Source organism: Alosa sapidissima, chromosome 20 (assembly GCF_018492685.1).
Source record: "Alosa sapidissima isolate fAloSap1 chromosome 20, fAloSap1.pri, whole genome shotgun sequence".
Lineage (NCBI taxonomy): Eukaryota > Metazoa > Chordata > Actinopteri > Clupeiformes > Clupeidae > Alosa > Alosa sapidissima.
In genome coordinates, this window is record NC_055976.1 from 22,166,065 (window position 1) to 22,187,081 (window position 21,017).

General features: G+C 42.6%; 1 protein-coding gene and 1 long non-coding RNA gene across 2 annotated transcripts in view; both read left to right on the plus strand.

Annotated features, from left to right (window-relative positions):
• Positions 1-3,853: 3,853 nt before the first annotated feature.
• Positions 3,854-15,402, plus strand: LOC121694987. The gene is made up of 3 exons (XR_006025971.1): positions 3,854-3,865; positions 4,307-4,311; positions 15,316-15,402. It is a non-coding gene; the product is annotated as an uncharacterized LOC121694987 (long non-coding RNA).
• A 5,376-nt stretch (positions 15,403-20,778) lies between these two features.
• Positions 20,779-21,017, plus strand: part of unc5a (unc-5 netrin receptor A) — a 169,160-nt gene continuing 168,921 nt past the window's right edge. The window contains 1 exon segment of the mRNA XM_042075476.1: positions 20,779-20,950. Coding sequence (XP_041931410.1) covers positions 20,779-20,950 — 172 coding nt within the window.

Below are 21,017 nucleotides of genomic sequence, written 5' to 3' on the forward strand. Positions count from 1 at the left end.
AGTGAAAGATAGAATTTACATTCAAATGAAGATACTTTGGGTCCGCTGTGTGAGAAACATTAAAGCTAGTAGGTACATTCTGGCATCACCCATCATTAACTACTAAAGGGGCCTCTGGATGGGTTTAGAGGACAGGTGGCTGTTATAAAACACACACACACACACAGATACCAGGTTCACACACAGAGAACCAAAAGCAACACACAACATTTCTTTCTGTTCAGGACAAATAGTCAATTACCAATGCCCTTCTGCCACCCTAAAATCTGCATGCACCTGTGTGAACATAGTCTACACTTGCACTTGTCTGAGATCATCCGAAACCCACACTCATTAGTCCGGTCTTTAAAGAGGGGGGGGGGGGGGGTGATGTAGGTTTGAGTGCAGTTTAGTCAGAGGTTTGTGTGTGTCATGTGCCAATCCCAGTATCAAAGAGCTGGGGAGAAGCCTCAGGCCGATAGGTGGGTAAACCTCGCTGACTCTCAGATGAGCAGGTGGCCTTTAAAATTCGCCACAGGGAAGAAAAAATAAATCTGTCTACAGCGAGCGAGAGGGGGCTATAGGGAGAGAGGGCGAGAGAGAGAGAGAAATAGGGTGTGAGAGGGAGATAGAGGGAGATCGAAAGTGAGAGAGTGAGTGAAGTCCAACTTCAGAGCTAAAAGAAAAAAAAAGAAACGGTGTGAAAAATCTAAAGCAATCCCGCCAGACGGACACTGTGGAAAAGTCTGTTCCATGGATCTCAGATGGCACTGAACCACCTGCGGAAAGTCAATTAACATATCCACAGACACCCCCTGCAACACAACACAAACCTACAAATGGCAGATTTAAATTCCAGAGACCTGCAAGCACTCCGATAGCGCATTATGCTTCAGAAGCCACACAACAATTTACCGTCAAATTGAGGAAGTGTGGCGCTCACATTAGCCAAGGAAGACATTTTTTTTTAAAACCCTAGTCAGAAAATGAACATGGTAGGTTTTCATTTCAGACGTGGCCCTAAAAATATTGTCATAAAAGCGTCTTTATTCTGAATATCGAATGAACTTCTCACCTCAGAAGCTTGTCCATCATGGTGGGCATGGTTAGTTGAAATGATAAAAGAAATTACTCGGAGTAACAGGGTACTGCATATTGATCACTCTCCTTTCAATCTAACTCTCCTCATGAACGCTATTAAGTGTTCTTCCACTGCGGTTCATTATTGTTCTGGCTGCATTCATAAGCACCAGTGATAATGATGCCTCTTGCTGAGATTGCTATTTATAATCCGCCTTCTTCTAGAAAAATCCACACGCGCATTTCAATGTGAGGAAATGTCACCCCCAGACAACCCCTTGGATGGCGGGGATTTCTGACTCTATCGGATGCTGCTACATTGAACTCCCTTATTTTCTCTCTTTCTCAGCAGCACACCCTCTCCCCTCCCTCCCCCTAAAAGTCCTCTGCTGATTTTCAATATTCTACCCTTGGAGTTCTCCGGAGCAGGAGGCGAGAGCGAGTGCCCATTGTGTCGCCAGGAGGTCTTTGTAGCTCGGCTGGAGATGAGTTAGAACATTATCCACACCCCTTCATTTAAGGGGGCCCACTCGCTGCGCCTCTGAATGCACCACTGGCTCCTTAATTGATTCCTCCAACTGTCAATAACAACAGAAAATTCTTTCAATAGAGTCCAATTTCCCAGGAAGAAAAGAGGCGCGAGATGGGGGAGAGACGGGCGGGCCGGTGGGTTGGCTCAGGTCAGCGGAGATGACAATTTGGGCCCCTTGACCCCACAAGTCTATCGCAGGAGTTCGCAGGAGTTCAGCTCTTTTCTCTCTGTTGATAGAAACATTCTGGGAGATGTGCCTGTGGAGATCTATATTACGCCGAGTCCGCTCTAGAGCGATGACTAATCAAATTATGTGCCGCGGAGGGGGAAGAGAGAGAAGAATGCCCATAACTGACAGCTGCAATTTAATTAGCCACACTTTTCCACTGTCCAGCGCGAACAGGATCTGTCTTCCGTGTTTGTCCACCTCAGTAATTATCGGTTTGAATCCATTTATGTCCGTCAAAGAGACTCCGACTATTTTTGTCCAGCTCCATTCACAGACAGTGAGGATTTTCCGTGGACCGTGCAATTACTAAATAATTCAAATAAATTATCTACAGAGCTCCTGAAAGCCTCATAATCATTTTATTAATGAGGGCCATGAGGGAGAAGTCTGCACGCACCATACGCCATCATATAGATTCGGAGGGACGGAGGGGCACTAGGCAGGGGGTCAGGCGGGGGTAAAAATGTGTCCTGAGATCCTCCCGTAAATCCGTTTTGACAAGTCTTGTTGTCCCGTGAGTAACACTACGTGTCATGAGAGAGGAAGTAAGCAGATTTGCCACGTGTCTCGCTGCTCGGCCCAAGATGCTGCTGCCGCCGCCACGCTATAGTGTCTTTGTGTGTGTGTGTGTTTGGAGGGGGGGTGGTGGGTCATATCGGGTTTTGGTGTGATGTGACGGATGGAGGAAGCTTAGTAGTCAGTCCCGTTGTGCACTTTATCAGCTGTGAAATGATCAGAGACATGGATGACTGTCTGACGGAATCACACAAAAACACACAGGAGCAACACACACAAATATGTCCGAGTGGAAGATTAGGCACATGCATGGCTTTTCATGTGTGCTTTTTGCAGCTTTGCTACACAGGCAGTGAATCGACAATGGCATTCTGCATCTGTGTCTGAGTGTGTTACAATTGTGTGTGTGTGTGTGTGTGTATGCGTGTGTGTGTGTGTGTGTGTGTGTGTGTGTGTCAAATCCATATTAAGTCCACATAAATGATTTCTTTGCCATTTTATTAAAATCAAATCAATAGCACTAGTGGGAAAAGGCCATTCCCTAAACCATCAGACCATTACTTCTCATACGATATTAATGTATCAAAGCCATCAGTATTATGAAACACTCAAAAGACAATTCTGATGTTTTGGCCTAGGTAGCTGTGGACCTATATGCCGGTGTTCTGCACAACATATATTTAATCTGCACAACATATATTTAATCAGCACAACATATATGTAATCTCTACCTGTTCTGTTGTGTATGTTCCCATGAAATATATAAAAAAATAAAACAAAAACAGACGCCATTAGGCTTTTAAAGCCTCCATTGTGAGTCCCTTTTGTTTTTTTTTATTTAGGGAGAGAGAGAGAGAGTCTGTCTACGCACATACCGATGATTCGAGTGAGAGTGAAAGGGAATTACAAGTTCAGATCCCCAGGCGGTTTACCTTGGCCCTGTTAGGAAAGAACATGGCTTCCTCTGCCACCCATTACCGCAGATATGGGCTGCACTGCTTTTACGCCCATGTTTATTCCTCCGGGGCCTTCGATTCATCCTGTTAAGGTTCAGGTCACTTATTCCTCTCCTCCTGAGCGCACTCGCTCACTCACTCGCACTCGCCCGCCTCCTACCCTCCAACCACCAGACGCACACAAGCTGCATGGAGGCTGTGGTGAGCACATGCTACGACAGCTCAAAACGAGGTCAGTTCCGCAGTAAGCGAACTAAACATCGAGCAGGAGCTTTTTAGTATTATTTTATTTTATTTTATTTCTTTTTTTGACGTAATTGGTGAGATATTGGAGTAGAAGGCCACTCATTTGTTTTGAGTGTGGGTTTATGAAAGTGTTTCATTATTTGTTTTGAGTGTGGGTTTATGAAAGTGTTTCTTATTTGGGGGAAAATCTTTGAACTGTGTCCACTGCTGAAATCAAAGTCATAGTGATGTGAAAAAAATAAATAAATAAATAAAAAAGTGATGGAAACGGCGGTGGATTGGTGAGGTTTAAAACCATATCAGAATAGCACAGAGCCTCAAGGTCTTGTGGTTTGATATCTGCTTCAAAATATCAGTGTTTACTGAAGAGTCCAACTTTGATACAGACTCACTATAACTATGACTCCCCTCTTTGATGTGCATGCACACACACACACACACATAGAAGTATTTTTTATTTGCATATAGTATCAGTATATGTCAATAAAATCCATTGCCTTTGAAGGAAACTTGTGTTGTTGAAACCAAATAACCGGAGCACCAAGCCAACATTTAACTATCTTATTTTGGGCTACAGTCCATGATCAGATTCTGTGTTCAATTAAATAAAAAAAACAATGTTTATCCAGATGAGATGTACATATACGTGAGAAAAAGCCTCCCTCTGGATCCACAAGCACATACACCTTATAGACAAAAGTATTGGGCCATTTGCAATTACACCCACGGCAACTTCACCCTAGCCCCCCCCCCCCCCCCACCCATTAGCAGCTGTAACAGCATCCACTCTTTTTGGAAGGATTTCCTCAAGATTGTAGGGTGTCTGTGGACATGTTTGCCCATTCATTCAGAAGAGTCATGCACTGATGTTGGAAAGAAGGGCCTGGCTTGCAATCTCTCTTGTAGTTCATCCTAAAGGTGTTTGATGGCATAGACAAGCCAGTTTTCAGTCGGCCAGTTAAGTTCTTCCACACCAACAGTGTCTTTTTGGACCTTGCTTTCTGCACTGGGGCGCAGCACCATATGTGGATGTGCTGTTGGAGTCGACTTTGATTTCAAAAAACCTCACTCAGTATAAGACAAGGAAACAAGGAATTGTCAAGATGGCAAGATTCATTTACTTCACAGATCAATGGGAGGTCTTACAGTACAAAGAGTCTCGCACATCAGTTTTGCTTTCCTCTTGACCTCGGCGTTCTCTTCTGTCACAGATGTCCGGCTGGCTGGATCTGGTTCCGCGTGCCGTGCGCACCCTAAATGAGAAAACAAGTGCTCCGCAGTGAGGAAAGGAGAGGAGAGAAAAAGGCTCAGATCTGAAATGTGAGTGTCGGCGAAACTCCCACAATCCCCAGTGTCTCGGGTCTGACTGTCAAGATGACAAATGACATCTGTTTTTAGACGACAGGCTGAGGGTGCAGCGGTGCAGTATAACAGGCATGTATCGTAATTACCCAAACTTGCTGCACATGTCTGAGAGACACGCCAAAAAAAAACAAAAGAACAGTAAAAGCGGTGAGCGAGAGATCCAGATATCTGAACAATGCGCCGTGTGTCAGGTTGCCCCTGTGATTGACAGGCAAAAGGTAAATCAGGTGTTCAAACGTGTGGCCTGACTGCTTCCCTCAGCGAGTTAGTCGGCTCCGCTGCTCTCCCAAAAGAAACGCAACGTGGCAGCATCGGCTCTGTTATTTCATTATTTCGCAGCGAGCGCTCATTCTCACTCAGCCCCCCCGTCAGCTCAAAACGCTGGCGTATAGGGTTAGCTATTCTGCTTTAGCCGACTGAAATGGCGCGTAGCGGTCCGGCTGGCGGTCCTTCCGCACGCTGTGGAAGGTAATCCCATCCCAGGTGCCAGCGTCAGCCTCTTTGTGCTGTTTCCTCGTCGTCTCGGCACATGTTCTGAATCATCATTTCATACAGCGATTTAACCTATTGCTTCCACAGGGAAATCTAAAAAAAGCAGCAAGTAATTCAAGACACCCCTAAATATTTTTTCATTCAAATATACATATACTGTATGTTCAAATGGCTTTTGTGGCAGTAATGGTAGTTTCACCACAAGTAAAAAAATAAGTACCAAGAAAGAAACAAATTCACAAAGTCAGCAAGTCGAATGGTTAAGATTTTGTATGTGATATACAGTATGCTTAGAGGATGTAAAATTATTGAGTAACAGTATGACTATCAACCAATCATCTTGTATGGTTTAAAATAACGGTTATTTTAAATGTCCTCTAATTTGTTTTAACTTAAAGCATTTCAATACAGCACTGAGCAGTGACTCAGTACTGCAATTTATTTTGCAGTATTTTGAAGAAAACCAGAGTGAATGATTGAAAAGGTGCTCTAGCTTCACCCACTCTGGTCGTCCTTGACTCCCTTACAGTCAAACTGACTTTATTACAGAGTTTTCAGCCGCTGAAGAATCTTCTCTCTTTTTTTAGCAGTCAGTGGAAGACTCCAGGAGTCTACAAGCGTGTCTGAGGCAGGGGATTTGTTCTCTACCCGCACAGAATCTTCAAACCACACTCAGACTCCACTCCATCCCGCTCACTTTCAATCAGGGCAGCGACAGGAAACACTTCACTTTACAAAAACACCTATCTTGTCTTTCAAATAACCTCTTTAAAAAAAATGCTCGCCTTGTTAAAAATGGCTTTTACATGTCAAAATGTAAATTTGCGATTCGTCGTCCTCTTGCTGTTGTAATGACAGGAAATATAATGTCAAGCAATTTAGATATTAAAATTCTATTACAGGGAGGGCTTGTATCGCCTTGATGAAAACGTTGATAGGGGGCGATTGGAAAAAATAACGCAGAACCGTCTCCACCAAATGTTCTGCGTTAACCACGGCATTAGGAAGTCTCGCTTCTATGTGTCCTTATCATAATGAGCAGATTTCCGAATAATTATTCCGATGCTTTCTCTAAAATTGATCTTTGGAGTGCATGCCTCGTGGCCTGCTACTGTATGGTCGTGTCGGCACAGGGAAATCAGTCATGTTGAAGATAATTCCATCAGCATATTTCAATTGCTTACATTTGCATCCCATCAGATGGTCCCTTTCCCTGAGAAATGACCGTGGGCATATAGAGCACATTTCAGCCATGCACCAGTCGTTCCCAGTGAGATGGATGGGGAGTATACCCACTAGCTTCAGAGCGTCTCCAATCATCACCGCTTTTTTCAGGAGGTGGCAATGCAATGTAATACACACACCTACACACTGACAAACAGAACAATTATACACAAAGCTAACAGAAACAGGCCCACTCTTCCTCCTTCTCTCCCTCTCTCTCTGTCACTTGAACAAACACACACTCATGTGTGCCCCCCCCGCAGGTAAAAAGCACCATGTGACATGTATTGATAACTCACTGAGCAGGGAAAATTATCCTCCTCCCCACCTCTCCAATCTCTGCACCCTGGCTTGTCTGGAACACAAAGGAATCTAATAGCCTGATTTCGTATAGATTTTCCTTAAGCAGTAATATGGCGACAGGGGTTCACAACAGCTTGTGGGAGGATTTGGAGACACAGGCAGCGATAATTGAAAGTGACAGTGGGGCTGAGCACAATGACACTGTGGATAACAGCCCTCATAACTCCGTAATCATCACAGCAGGGCGTTCCCAAACTTCCCAGATAAACAAAATTACCCAGATGACACCCGCCATCTTATGTTTTTCTGTGTTTATTGATTAGGTGAACGCCACAGAAACACCTGCATACTCAAAACTTAAGCTCTGAGCTCTGTCAGTGAGCAGTGCTGCTGGACTGGGAGGTGTTTTATAAGGTGTGAGGTGAGTTACTAATGTTAGTGTGTACAGTGGGTATGTGTGTGTGTACATGTGTGTCTGTCTGTACACATGATAACATACACATGTACGGTATTTGATATGTGTGTGTACAGGATTAAACATGTATCACTTTGTGTGCATCTGTGTGTGTACAGTGTACATATGTATTCTACAAGAAAGGGCAGAGCAGGCTGTACCTCCTGAGGAGGCTGCGCTCCTTCAATGTGTGAAGCAAGCTCCTCAGGATGTTCCACCAGTCTGTTGTTGCCAGCATCCTCTTCTATGCAGTGGTATGTTGGGGAGGAAGCACAAAGAAGAAGGATGCGGGGCGACTTGACAGGCTGGTAAGGAAAGCTGGCTCTGTAGTGGGAGCTGAACTGGAGTGTATCACTTCAATATCTGACAAAAGGACCCTGAATAAACTGACTGGACAATGAGTGTCATCCACTCCACAACACTATTGTTAAGCAGAAGAGCCTGATCAGCTGGAGACTTCGCTCACTGCCTTGCACAACAGACATACTAAGGAAGTCATTCGTCCCCAGGGCCATTGAACTGTTTAATGCTTCACTTAAGGGAAGAGGAGAAATAGACTTCTCCGCATAGTCTGTCTGCCTCTTCACCACCTCCATGTCTTGAACTGTCTGTCCACTAGCCACTTTTTACCACTGTCTTCTGTCTCACTGTTTGCGTGCTATATTTAGCACATATGCACAACCCCTCCCTCCATGCCACAGCCGAACTGTGACCACACTTATACCTTCCTTAATATAGTTATATATATATATATATATATATATATATATATATATATATATATATATACATACAGTATATATATAGAGAGAGAGAGAGACTTTATTCTTGCACTGTTGCCCTGTTTGACTTACTTATTTGCACCATGTGTCACCATGACACTCATTCACACAGATCACCTTACCTTACCTTATGCACAGAGAATCACAGGCTCAGTCCCTGCCTCAGTCATTGCAAGTGCATCTTGTTTGATTAATCACCCACTATGTGGATACTGTTTTTTTTTTTTAAAGAATTGTGTTATTTAGTATAATTTGTACTTTAGTATATATTTATCTTCTACTGTTCTTATTGATTAGTTGTGTTTTTTATATTACCGGTATATATTTTTAATTACTTTCAATTAAGTATAAGTATAGTATAGTATATATACTCTTTTGATCCCATGAGGGAAATTTGGTCTCTGCATTTATCCCAATCCGTGAATTAGTGAAACACACAGTGAGGTGAAGCACACACTAATCCCGGCGCAGTAAACTGCCTGCAACAACAGCGGCGCTCGGGGAGCAGTGAGGGGTTAGGTGCCTTGCCCAAGGGCACTTCAGCCGTGCCTACTGGTCGGGGTTCGAACCGGCAACCCTCCGGTTACAAGTCCGAAGTGCTAACCAGTAGGCCACGGCTGCCGACTGCTGTTAGTGAATGTGTGTGTGTGTTGTCTGTATGCTACTGTGACCTTGAATTTCCCCTGGGGATCAATAAAGTATCTATCTATCTATCTATCTATCTATGTATGCACAAGTAGCTATGTATCGTATTTGACACATATATGCACATAATATGTGCAGTATTAAAAACGTGTTTTCGTTTCCCTCCGTGTCTTGAGTAAACCCCTCCCAGGCCTGGCAAATGTCAGCAGCCGATAAGCAACACCACCCCTCAGACACTCTCCCTCTTTACCCAGCATGCACTGCGGCAAAGAGAACCATCTAATCTCTCAGTGGCCACACTGACCCTGCATATACATCTCCGTAGAGCCAGCCAGTGCTGATGATTTCACTCTGAGGTGAGATATTCAGAGAGATCACACACGCACATACAGACACACACACACATAGACACACACACAGACACACACGCACATACAGACACACACACAGACACGCATACAGACACACACACACAGACACGAATACAGACACACACACACAGATGAACCTGCTTGGCTGGGTCGCCATGGCGATGATGATGGCATCTGTGGGGAAACACACCCCATCCTTACACCTCCGCGCCTCTCCTGTGTGATGCATCACTTCTGATTCCCTCTCTCATTGATCTGAAGTGTGCGCGCACACACACACTCGTCTGTCATCCCTACTTTACTTTATTCTTTCCCTTTCCTAGCTTTTTTCATCTTATCAAACAGACCGGTAACAACACTGTCTCTTTAGTTTATTTGTAAAACAGAGGCGGTGTGTTGTGTTTCATATGGTCGTCGGGTGGCAACGCTTGGCTTCAGGACCCCTTGAGTGTCTGCCGCACTGCGAGAGAGTCTGACTCCAGCCAGGTGCCGACCCGGGTCTGACCCTTTTCCGTCTCCGATTTGGCGGGGATCCGGGTAAGAGTTCCATTCTCGGGAGGATGTTGAAACTGCTTAAGGAGTCAGATCCATCCACTGTGATCTGTGTCTGCAGTTACCTTCAGAAATAAGAGAGTAAACATTCCTTGAAAGAGCTTTTGGTGACAGTTTTCTTAGATCTTGGGTGGTGGAAGTGAGGCGTTGAAACAATTTCATATCATCGTTTGGGATTTCCCGCTTTTGCCAATACCTCTGTGTAAACTATAAAAGTCTATCCAAATGAATGAGTTTTCTCTTTCAAAACGGAGTGTCAAAGCACCTAAATGTTCATGTTTTTTCCCACCTTGTTCTTAATAATGCATTGATGCATGAAGTGATCCAGCTCCCTCTGCTTTCTTCAGTCTTCAACTTTATATCTGCAATTATTCTGTAATTTTATAAATCAGAGGATAATTGCTGGAGAGTTGGAGAGAACATCTGTTGTCATTCTTTTCATTAGGAGCAAGCTGTCAGGCACCAAAGCACTGAGGTATGTCCTGTCATTCAGCTGTGTTCACTTGCGACTGTACTGTTGTTTCCACATTCTCATCGTTTTTGAATTTATTCTTGAAAATCCCACCAATTGTTCTCTGAAAAGTGGCTTTCCTGCTATTGTTGGTCTATGAAGAAATGCCACAGCATGCCAGGCTACCAGCTCTACAGTGGTGCCTTGGGGCACAGACACAGCCATCAAATGAAGAAGCCGGAACACAGCTACCTTGAATCACTTGATCTTTCCCGCATCATCATCATCACCCTAGTTATCATCACCTGAATGTCCCAAAGCTTTTTTGTTGTTGTTGCTCCTAATATTATTCGAAAAACAGAGAAAGCAAACATTTTTGCTTCAGGCACACGATGACGTTATTTTATTATTATTTTTTTCAGCTTCAGGCACATTCAGACAAACACTTCCCCCTCAGAACACTTCCCCACTGAGCCATGGTGTGTGGTGACGGGAGCTACCACTTAGCTAGCCTGGTAGCGCCACTGAGCCATGAAGTGTGGTGACGGGAGCTAGCACTCAGCTAGCCTGGTAGCGCCTCTGACGGTGGGAGCCTGAGTACACAAACAAACAATAGTGCTGAAGCTTTAGGCTTCCCATCTCCTGTCATCTCGCTCCCAGAGTGGTGATGCAAGGAGGCGTCACCAGGCTCTCTCTCCGCCACATAGCAATGCTCCTGTCTCCCTGGGAAAGGACGTAGAACATGCAGAGATGATTGCTGTTGATTTTGCTTTGGTTACAGTGGCAGGTGATTATTGTACCACTGGTCAGTGGAGTAAATGGCCAGCTTATTCATTTTTTAAATAATCGGCATCGGACAATATCAGTGTATAATTAAGCAGAGTAACAGGCCAGTGTTGTTGTTGCTATGCAACAAGTGTGACACGTGCGCACCAGCAGACTTCAGCCAGAACTTCTGGAAGAGTACAACAACAATGTTGCTCTAGGGAAAAAACAAACTTCTGTAAGAGTACAACGTTGCTCTTGGGAGAAAATGGACAGGCTTATATTCTTATATTCTTCTTACTCTTTATCATGTAAATAGAGTGAAAACGGCCAAATATTGCCAAAAACAATTGGCAGCATATATAGGCCATCGGTTGAGCCTGATTTCTTAAGATCAGCATCGGCCATAGAAAAACCCATATCGGTCGACCTCTACCCCCAACACCAGGTTAAAAGTCAAGGTTTCATTTTGTGTGTGCTATTAACGTTTTTCATGTGACGTATTCTAGTTTCTATAGCTTTGTTTACATCCACCTAGGCAAGGGACAAGTTGAACCCATTGATCATCGTTGTCTCATCTGCCTCTCAGTAGGCTACATCTCTGTATTTCAGCAATGTCAACATTTCAGGCATCAAAAAAGGTGATGATGAAACGTTATCCCATTGTTCAATATTTGATAGCCTGTCACAGGAGCGTTATTTCGCTAAAATCGCCCTGATTTGTTGCATTGATCTGTATCGACAAAGTTGACACAAAATCAAACAATATTTGATCATTTAACTTGAACTGAACAGCGACAGGTTTTGGTAGGCAGTAGACTCAGCAGACGTTAAAACGGTAGCCTACATAGCCAGCATCAGTCAGCATCATGTAACATTAATGTCGTTAAAGTCATGAATCCTGTAACATATTATAACATATAACAGCGATGACTCATTCGAAGACGATCTGCATGGATATACAGTATAACCACCCAGAAAAACTCAGAATGTGAGTGATAAAGTTCATTAATTGTATGAAACTTTTTTACTAGTTCATTGCAGCATCGGCTATATTAGGCTGTTATGCTAGCTCAGCCTTTAAATATGCTGTTATTTTAGTCATGTGTAAAGATAATTCATAAACTGCTTATTTCTTACATGACTGAAGCAGTAGCCTAGGTTCAACAGTGGTGTTTGAGGTTGCTGTGTTAAGTTCAGCTCAAAAATCAGTTTATTTTGACATACGGGAGTTAGCCTAACTGAGCTGTAGGCTATAGCACATAAGCCTATTTTGTTTTCATTTATTTTGTGATTATATAATCAAATGACATGATAACTTGAAATAGAAGGACAGAAGATAGGTGATTGATGTCCAGCATGAATTTCACGAGACAAATTAGAACAAACTGTTCCGGTAAAAATAATCTTGCCATGTTTAAAATGCTGCACTTTTTCCCTTCATAGCCTATCTCTGGCAATTCATTTTTGGATGACTGTAGATAGGTGTATTTTAGCCTACGTCTTCGTAGACAGTAGGCTACACCATTAGGCCATCTTGAGAATAAAAGACTTCACAGCTGCTAACGATCATCCTCCACAACCACTAGGATAGGTAGGTTAAACGGTTGTTCGTCGCCTTTTTGCTTCTTATTGTAAAACCAACTGTTAGGGCCTACACAAGTATTCGGCATCCCGGTCAATGTTTGATATTAAAATTTCAATTTTGAAGCTATTTGTAACTATGTGTAGCCTATGCAACCCGACTGTTGTAGGCTTGCCTACCACTCTCTGCAGTGCCTTGCCTACCATTCTTGCCTACCACTAGTTGTAAACAAACGATCACATGACATTATGACATAGGTGCAAAACCTTAAAGGTGCCATGTGTAAGAATTGAGGTAAAAATATCCAAAAGATGAGCTACACGCATCAAAAGAATGAGAAGAAATAAGGGTGATGATGTCATTAAAAAAATAACAAGGTATAGTGCTGCAGAGATATCAACCTGAATTAGCATGCTAAATTACTAGCCACAGTCCGACAGGTGTCATAATACCAGTTTCGGCCTTGGGAGGCAGTATGCGGACAACATAACCGCCAGCCAAACTGCAATACACGTGTCTCGGTTGTTACTCTAGGGTAAACCAGCTCACTTTCTGGAGGTATACTGCCCCCATCTTTTATGGAATGTGGAGTATGAATTGATTTTTGGCGGACATTACACATGGCACCTTTAATAAACACTGCCTGAGATAAACAACAGCATATGCCATTGACTCATATATTCAGAAACAGCAGAAAGAAAGTTTTCATAATGTCATTTATGGCTCTTTTCTCACTCATACCTTGTTTAACTCACACATTGAAACACACACATGCACACACACACACACACACATCAGACAGGGTAAAACAGAGAAACACTCAAACAGCCTTTCATTCTGGCTGATTAAGCCCTCCAACAGGAAGAAGACAACAAATCTCCAATATGAAAAAATAAAGAACGGGAACAAATGTTAATATTTAACGAGGTAGAGCGTCATGCATTTAATCCTCATAAATAGTGCACCGTCAACGTGATCCAGTTTACAAACGAATCTAATTAACATTTATCCTTGATGAGGCATTAGGATGTTCAAAGGAATACTAATGTATTTGCCAGGAAGTGAGGAGACAAGAGGCCTTGATTACAGACCAATTTGTGATGACAAAGATGAGACAGTCTCTGGTCATCCTGCTTCCTCCATACCTCCGGTCATCAGTGTGCCAAAATGTCTGGCTACTCTCTCTCTCTGTTTCTCTCTTTTCCCCTATCTTTCTTCTTCCCTCTCTCTGTCTATTTTCCTCTATCTCTCCTTATCTCTTTTCTTCTCTCCCTCTCCATCTGTTTTCCCATCTCTCTCTCTCTTTGGTTCTCTATTCTTTTGTCTCTCGGTCCCACCCATATTCCTCCTTGTTCAGCTCTTTCCTCCTCACCCCCCCCCCCCCCCCTCTTTCTTTCTCTCTCATTAAGGGAGAGCAGGGGTCTGTACAAATGGCGGGAAATGAAATGGATATGCTTTAAGTCACATTAATGGGTTCATGTGGTTTCACGAACACAGCTAATTAAGGTCAGGGGAGTAGCCGTCATCGTCTGACAGAGAGCTGTGTACGTTTTCATCAAGGGCATTTTTCCTTCACCGAGTCTGACAGCAATGGTAATGATAGACAATTCCTTTTCCCTTTGCCCACATATAATTCACTTTTCTTCAGAGGGATATCATCGTCTCCCTGCAAGTTTTCGGAGTCATCTTGGGTGATAAGATACTCTGTGGGCTATTGCGCTTTTTTAGACGCACACACACACTGTGGTTCATACCTTGAAAAAAAAAAATATTACATGAATTATGTATTAAAAACTTTCTTCACACAATTTCCCTCTATTTGGAAATGGAGAGCCAAAACAGTGTTTAATGTTGTTTTCTTGTTACACACAGAAGATCTATTCATTATCATGGGGCATGATCTTCCATTTGTGGAAGCAACAGCACCCCAATATGGCCATAAGAAATAGGACAATAAGAATGGGAATCTAACGGTTATCATTTGTACATATGTGACGGGGCGATTAGCCACCGTCACGGCAGCATAGCGCTGCCTTCATTTAAAACACTGCATGTATGTCTGCTTGAATGTTTGTTGAATGTGTCTGTGTTTTCTGTCAACCCAACGCCATCTTGCCGCGGTGGCCCACTCCTCTATAATGCATTAACGTCAATCTGAGCAAAGATCTAGCGAAAATAAAATCACCATAAATCGTCAAAATCTCAAGCAATTATCTAGTTGTTTGGGTTGTTCCAACTGACAGGTATGTATTTATGGTCGAGTCTAGAGAAAACTAAGCTTTTGACGATAATAAAGATACATTTTACCCGTCTAGCCCCATAGACTCCCATTCATTCTGCACTAGCTAGCGGCGGACCCTAGAGGAACAATGAGTGAACTGCAACCAGGTTCGATACAATGAAAGTAAACAGACTCTCCGTAGACAGGCTCTGGTTGAGGCCACATACCTCTCGTATCGTTTACTCGTGTAAGTTGTAATCTTACCAGAAGTTGCTGTAGATCTGTAGAACATTTACTTCCGTGCTTTAGCGTGGTCTGCTACTTCATACGCCAGTCGTTACTTTTTTAATCATGGGCCAATGCTATGGGCAAACGAGATGTAGCTTAATTCACAAATGACAAAGCCATGAGAAAAGTGATTTTCTTATGTTTCAACAACAACGAAACCGAGTTTGCCATCATTGTGAGAAGTTCCCAAATTTGTCGCTAATCGCTAAAAAGGGTTTCTGTCGCTGGGGATGGCCAAACGTCGCTAAATAGGTAACACTGACAATATGGGAGAACTAGTTTAGAGCTTCAGATCCCCGCTACAAGATGGCGGCGGTGTTGACGCATGCTGAGAAGCCGAAGGCGACATCTAGTCAGTATATATATCTATGCCGTTTATTTAGCTTTAGTCATTACATAGAATGTCATTATCACGTCGTTACATGTTTGTCCTACCGGTTCCACTGTCGCGTCTTCTTCTGTTTGTAAAGGAGTGAATGCCGCGTTTACACCATTTAAAAACATATTGTGACTTCCTGGGTTAACCGGAAGTTCACCCGTGTTGTAATTAAAATGTAATAAAATATTATTTAGCTGTTGGGTACTGTTTGGTTATGCCAAACATTAGCAATTAAGTTTAAATGTATTAATTTATTTTCTAGTTAGTTAGAATGTGTTATTTTGTGCTGTTTTTAGCTTAGTTATATTTTGGCCTGTAAACACCCCTGATGCTTATTATATTGGTTTGGCCCAATTGTAAGGTAATGTTCAGGCCTATTTATCATGGGGGATTCAGTCTATTGGGGAAGGAATGGTGAAGAGACGTAAGTCTAGTGCTCAAACTGTTATTGACTGCAATTAGTCTATTGTCGACAAAATTTGGTATTGAATTATTGTTTTTGACTATCATGTCAGTTTGCTTTGTTTATTGAAAGTATTTTTTTTATTATTATTATTTTGTTTTTGTTAAACCTTTTCTTAACTATTTTTAAGAAATAAAATTGGGAAAAATAAATACCCATCTTGCTACTTGAGATCTCTGAGTGCTGTAACATCCACCTCACAATGCCTCAACCACGTCTACCCTTAACAACATAATAAAACCAGATGCTATAAATCATAATTGTGTGAGTCAATATATGGGTACATGTGAGTACAATATTGGTGCACTGACATGTATTAATTTACATCATGTTGAGGAGGAACTGTTATCCCAAGCATCACACGTGGGTGTAGCTATAGCACGTGAGCTCCCATAGGATATCCCATAACTTACATATTATTAGCACATTGTCTCAGGTGAGTGGCATAAAACATAGTATATTTTTTCACCTGAGATCAAGAGTGTTTTTGATTGTTTGTCACATATGAAATCAGTATATGACAGTTTAGTTGCATACGTCAGTAGATTCAAGTGTGGGCGTAGTGAAGCAGCAGTAACATCACCGTCTGACAGTCGATTGGCCCGGATTTGGCTCCGTTGCTACTGATTGGCTCGGGTTTGGTTCTGTTCCTACTGACTGGCCCGGGTTTGGTTCTGTTCCTACTGATTGGCTCGGGTTTGGTATTGCTTTTGGATAAGTGTCTGCTAAACACCAGTCAACTTTAAAGGTATACTATGCAGTTTCAGGTATTTTTGTCGACTGTAAAGCTCCCCCTAGAGTCATGATAATACTATATTATATTATATTTATATTTTATTTTGCTGCTTGTTCCTCCTGTTCACAATGAAAATGTTTTTGTTGTGTTTGGGCGAAGGATTAACATCAGGCAAAAACTATCTCCATAGAGTTATGTCTGACAAGGTAATGTTTCACGATTCTCGCGAGATGTCCTTGGGTTGACTATTCTTGAAGTTGCATGGCTGGTTCTCTCGTTAGCAATTCGCTACGGCTATGCTGTATGGATATGCTAGGTAAACGATTCCCTGTTACAAGTTTGTTTAGCATAAAATTGGCTTCATAAAGGTTATATTAAAGGTACACTATGCAAGATTTTCACCTTAATATAACCGTTACAAAGCCAATTTGATGGTAAACGAACTTGTAATATAAAAATACCTGAAACTGCATAATAACCTTTAAGGTGAAAATCTTGCATAGTGTACCTATCTACCTACCTAAATTAATCATCTGCCTAAGTCTTCTGCTGAAACAAGAGTAGTGTATTGTTTGTGTAACCTGGGTTGTGTGTGTTGTTCAGTTCAACTAGCTGCACAGACAGTTGGTTTTCATGAAGTCTCTTTGAACTTAATTTATCGATTCCGCACCATTGATCACACGCAGTTCACTCCAGCGACCTTGGTGAGCTGAGTGATCATTGAACGAGAGGTAAAGCCGGTACCAAGCTCCACAGGACCCTGAAATGAGGGGGTGCTGTGCCTGCCGCCGAAATGAGCCTCAGTAAAAACGAGTCGACTGACTAGGCCTACATGGAGCCAACTGGGAGCCGAGTTAGTAATGATGTTAACCAATGATGCAGAGCCCATTTAACGAAGCTCTGTTTAAATGCTAAGCTGTTTAGGTGACTAATTGTTCGCACTAGCAAACATTGGATCGACGTCTATAATTTCTGACTATTCTAATTACAGTCTTTCTTTGTTTTTGTTGTTGTTATTTAGTAGGGGGAGAATAAATAACCCAGTTTTCAGATGTATGAAATTACTGCAAAGGAGCAGCGCAATTTGGACTCATTTCAATGTTGCAGTCAATTGATATATGCTCTGAAATTTGTTTCACAGGAAATGTTTCTGTGCAACACACAGAAAACAATCAAACAAATGCTCAAGAGTTGCAAGGCACTGTGAGACTGAGAGAGAGAGAGACATATCCCTGAGCCAGTTGGATGGGAGTAACTGTGCGGCCTTATCTGCCCTTGGTCTTGACACTGTGAACCAGCCCTAAATTGCAGATTATCAGCTGGATGCGTAGTCACGGGGATAACTTTAATTGACCCGCATGGAGACTGGCTCGACGTGATGCAGAGGGTTTGCTCTCCTTATTACAATTCTGTGCTCCAACTGTCTACATTTACTTTCTTCAGATTAGCTCATAGATAAGCTTTCTCCAGGCGCATGCCGAATGAGTGCATTACAGCTCTCTCCCTCTCTCTCTCTCTCTAGCTTTTTTACCAGAAAGAACCCAGTCAAAATATTTTATAATTGGGTCGACTCTGTCAGCCACCCAGACGAGCTTGTTTACTGAACAGTTTTTTTCCTTGAGGCATTAAATGAAATTATGTATGCTAACAATTTGCACCGAACAACAAGCGAAATAACACCAAACAGCGAGTGCCTCCTGTAACAGACATCCTAAGGACCTTTGTTGAAATCGAAATTATGCCTGTAATTGCTGCCTGATTACTACTATCATCTGCTTAGCACAGTGTGCCCTTTTAAATCTTCCATCGATTAGAATTCAAAGAGCACGATTTTGCACGAAGAGAGTCGTGAATCCTATGGTAGGCTAATCACTTAACAGTGTGCAAAGGGCATTGCACAAGACAAAAAAAGTTCATTAATTTCTCATTGCTTGTACTACTTTAATCCATCATGTTAATATGTTTTCATTGTGACACATTCAGACATGCAACCCTAACAAAGTCACGACAACACTGATGCGTAATAACATACTTTAGTCTGTGACTGATTTAAAGGCTCTGGTCTGTTGTTCCATTCCAAAAACCGAACAATCAAATCTTCCTATGCTATGAACCTAGCCAGGATGTGGCATTATCGATGTTCCCCACAGACTCATGTTATTTTATTCACTCAAGTTTATCTCTCAGGCCTTCTGTTCACTTAAAATCAAAGTCAAACTCTGTGTAGGTGGCAGAAACTGGAAGCCTGCTCACTTCGAACCCCTTGATATAGTAGCTGATTATCCAATATTAGCATAAAAATCATATTAGCATTAATGTCACTTGAGCCAAATGGCTAAGATTGCAGGAGCGGGATGTTTTTATGCAGTGCTTTGGTCAACATCTGCTGTTTTTAATCAACATATTTTAATCAAATAATTTCAACGTAAAACATTAATACATTGTTGGTTTGCTTTTCTTTCATTTACTAATTTGTTTGCTGTCAGAATGAATATGTTTACTTTTTATCTGATACACGCACCAGGTAATACAACTGCATTTAATTTATCTGTGAGGCAGAGCCTCCACAGTCCCATGATGCAAAGTGGTTATTAAGGCAGAGCGGCAGTAGAATGGTAGCCACCGGGTTCAGGCGAGGCTGGTCAATGCCCAAGAGTGATGCCTATCTATCTGATATGGATGAGTAGGGGTCCCTGTTGCCTGTGCTAATCTTTACTGATATATTCACAAATACATTCAATGTGTGTTTGTGTGTGTGTGTCAATGTGTGTTTGTGTGTGCGTGTCAATGTGTGTTTGTGTGTGCGTGTCAATGTGTGTTTGTGTGTGTGTGTCAATGTGTGTTTGTGTGTGTGTGTCAATGTGTGTTTGTGTGTGTGTGTTTTCCTTTTTATCATTCTTGTACCTTCCTTGGGGTACATTTTTTTTTTTTAGATGTAAACTAAATGTGTGTTTGTGTCCTTCCCCTGTTCAGTTGTCTTAAGTGTATTTCTCTAGTGGAAGTGGTATTGTGGACAGGAAAAAAAAAGCTTATTTGCGTCTTAAGGAAAGACAGGACATAATAATGACAAAAACACACGCATTAATGTTGTATCAATGTCACATTAATGATCGCCTGCCGTATGTAAATTAGTCGTACACATATCCCACTAATGGGTTTTCCCTTTCACAAAAATCTCTTGCTCGACATCAACAGCAATGACCATGTGACACTCAGCAAAGGAAGGAAAAACAAGGCTTTTTCAGAACCTCCCCTGTCAGTGTTGAAAGGTATCCTACCAGGGGGTCTTCTAATTAATCTAGTGCCCAAACCTGTGTCTGGGAGACGGGGAGCGCATCTGCTATGCAAAGCGCGTCGAGAAATTCTCCAGCTGCCCGTTCTGAGTGAAACTTTTCATCTCACTCACACATCAACAGAAAGGTTTTGAGGGAAATGCCTTATTTTTCATAATCCCCTCTTTCTCTCTCTCACTCTCTCACACACACACACACACACACACACTTTTATCCATATTTCATGAAGAACACTGGAGGTATGAAACCGTCCCAGACTAATCCACTGCTGGATATTTAGTCCCAGATTAAAATCACTCGCTTCACTGCCTCATAATTTCATTCCTATTGATTGCCTGGATCCAAAATGCAAGTCAAGGATGTACCGTTCATTTCTTCCTCCGTATATTTCTGAAATTCCATTAATGCACCCTCTGTAGTACAGTATATCTGTTATGTAAGAAAGGTGAGCCAAGAGAGATGATGGGGTGGGGGGAGGTGATGGAAGAGAGAGGGATGAGGAGAGAAAAAGATAGAATGGTTGGGTGGTTGAAAGCAAACACAACTTAAAGCGAGTGTCAGGGTGTCTGACTTTATGGTCATGAGGTTTTGATCTATAGCATTCACCTGCTTTATTTATACCCTCTATAAAAAAAGAAGAAGTGGTGTGGGGAGAGGAATGTGTGTGTGTGTGTGTGTGTGTGTGTGGGGGGGGTGATCACAGAGCTTGCTGACGATCTGCATGTGGAGCCGGTGTGCCGAGATGAAGCAGATAAATCATTCACCTTATCAAAATCCCCTGGCTGCTGTCTCTCCACGCGAGCAACAGGCAGGACTTACAGCCCAAATCCTCACAGCTGTCAATTACAGATGGTAGCTCACCACAGGTAAGATGTCTGAATGCCGACAGGGGGATCTCGCAGGAACGCCTCAGCCAGAGAAGACCGGCCGAAGCCAGCCCTCCGTCTTTGTGTCCGTTCAGCAGGATGGTTCTGTTCCTCCCATGCCTTGCTGTCAAAATATGGTGTTAAAGGCCATAGCTGGAAAGTTCTGGACTGGCACAGGTGTGGAGGCACCAGTCTTAATGACCTCACCTGAAGCTGGCGCTCGGGTCAAAGTGGAGGAGGTGGA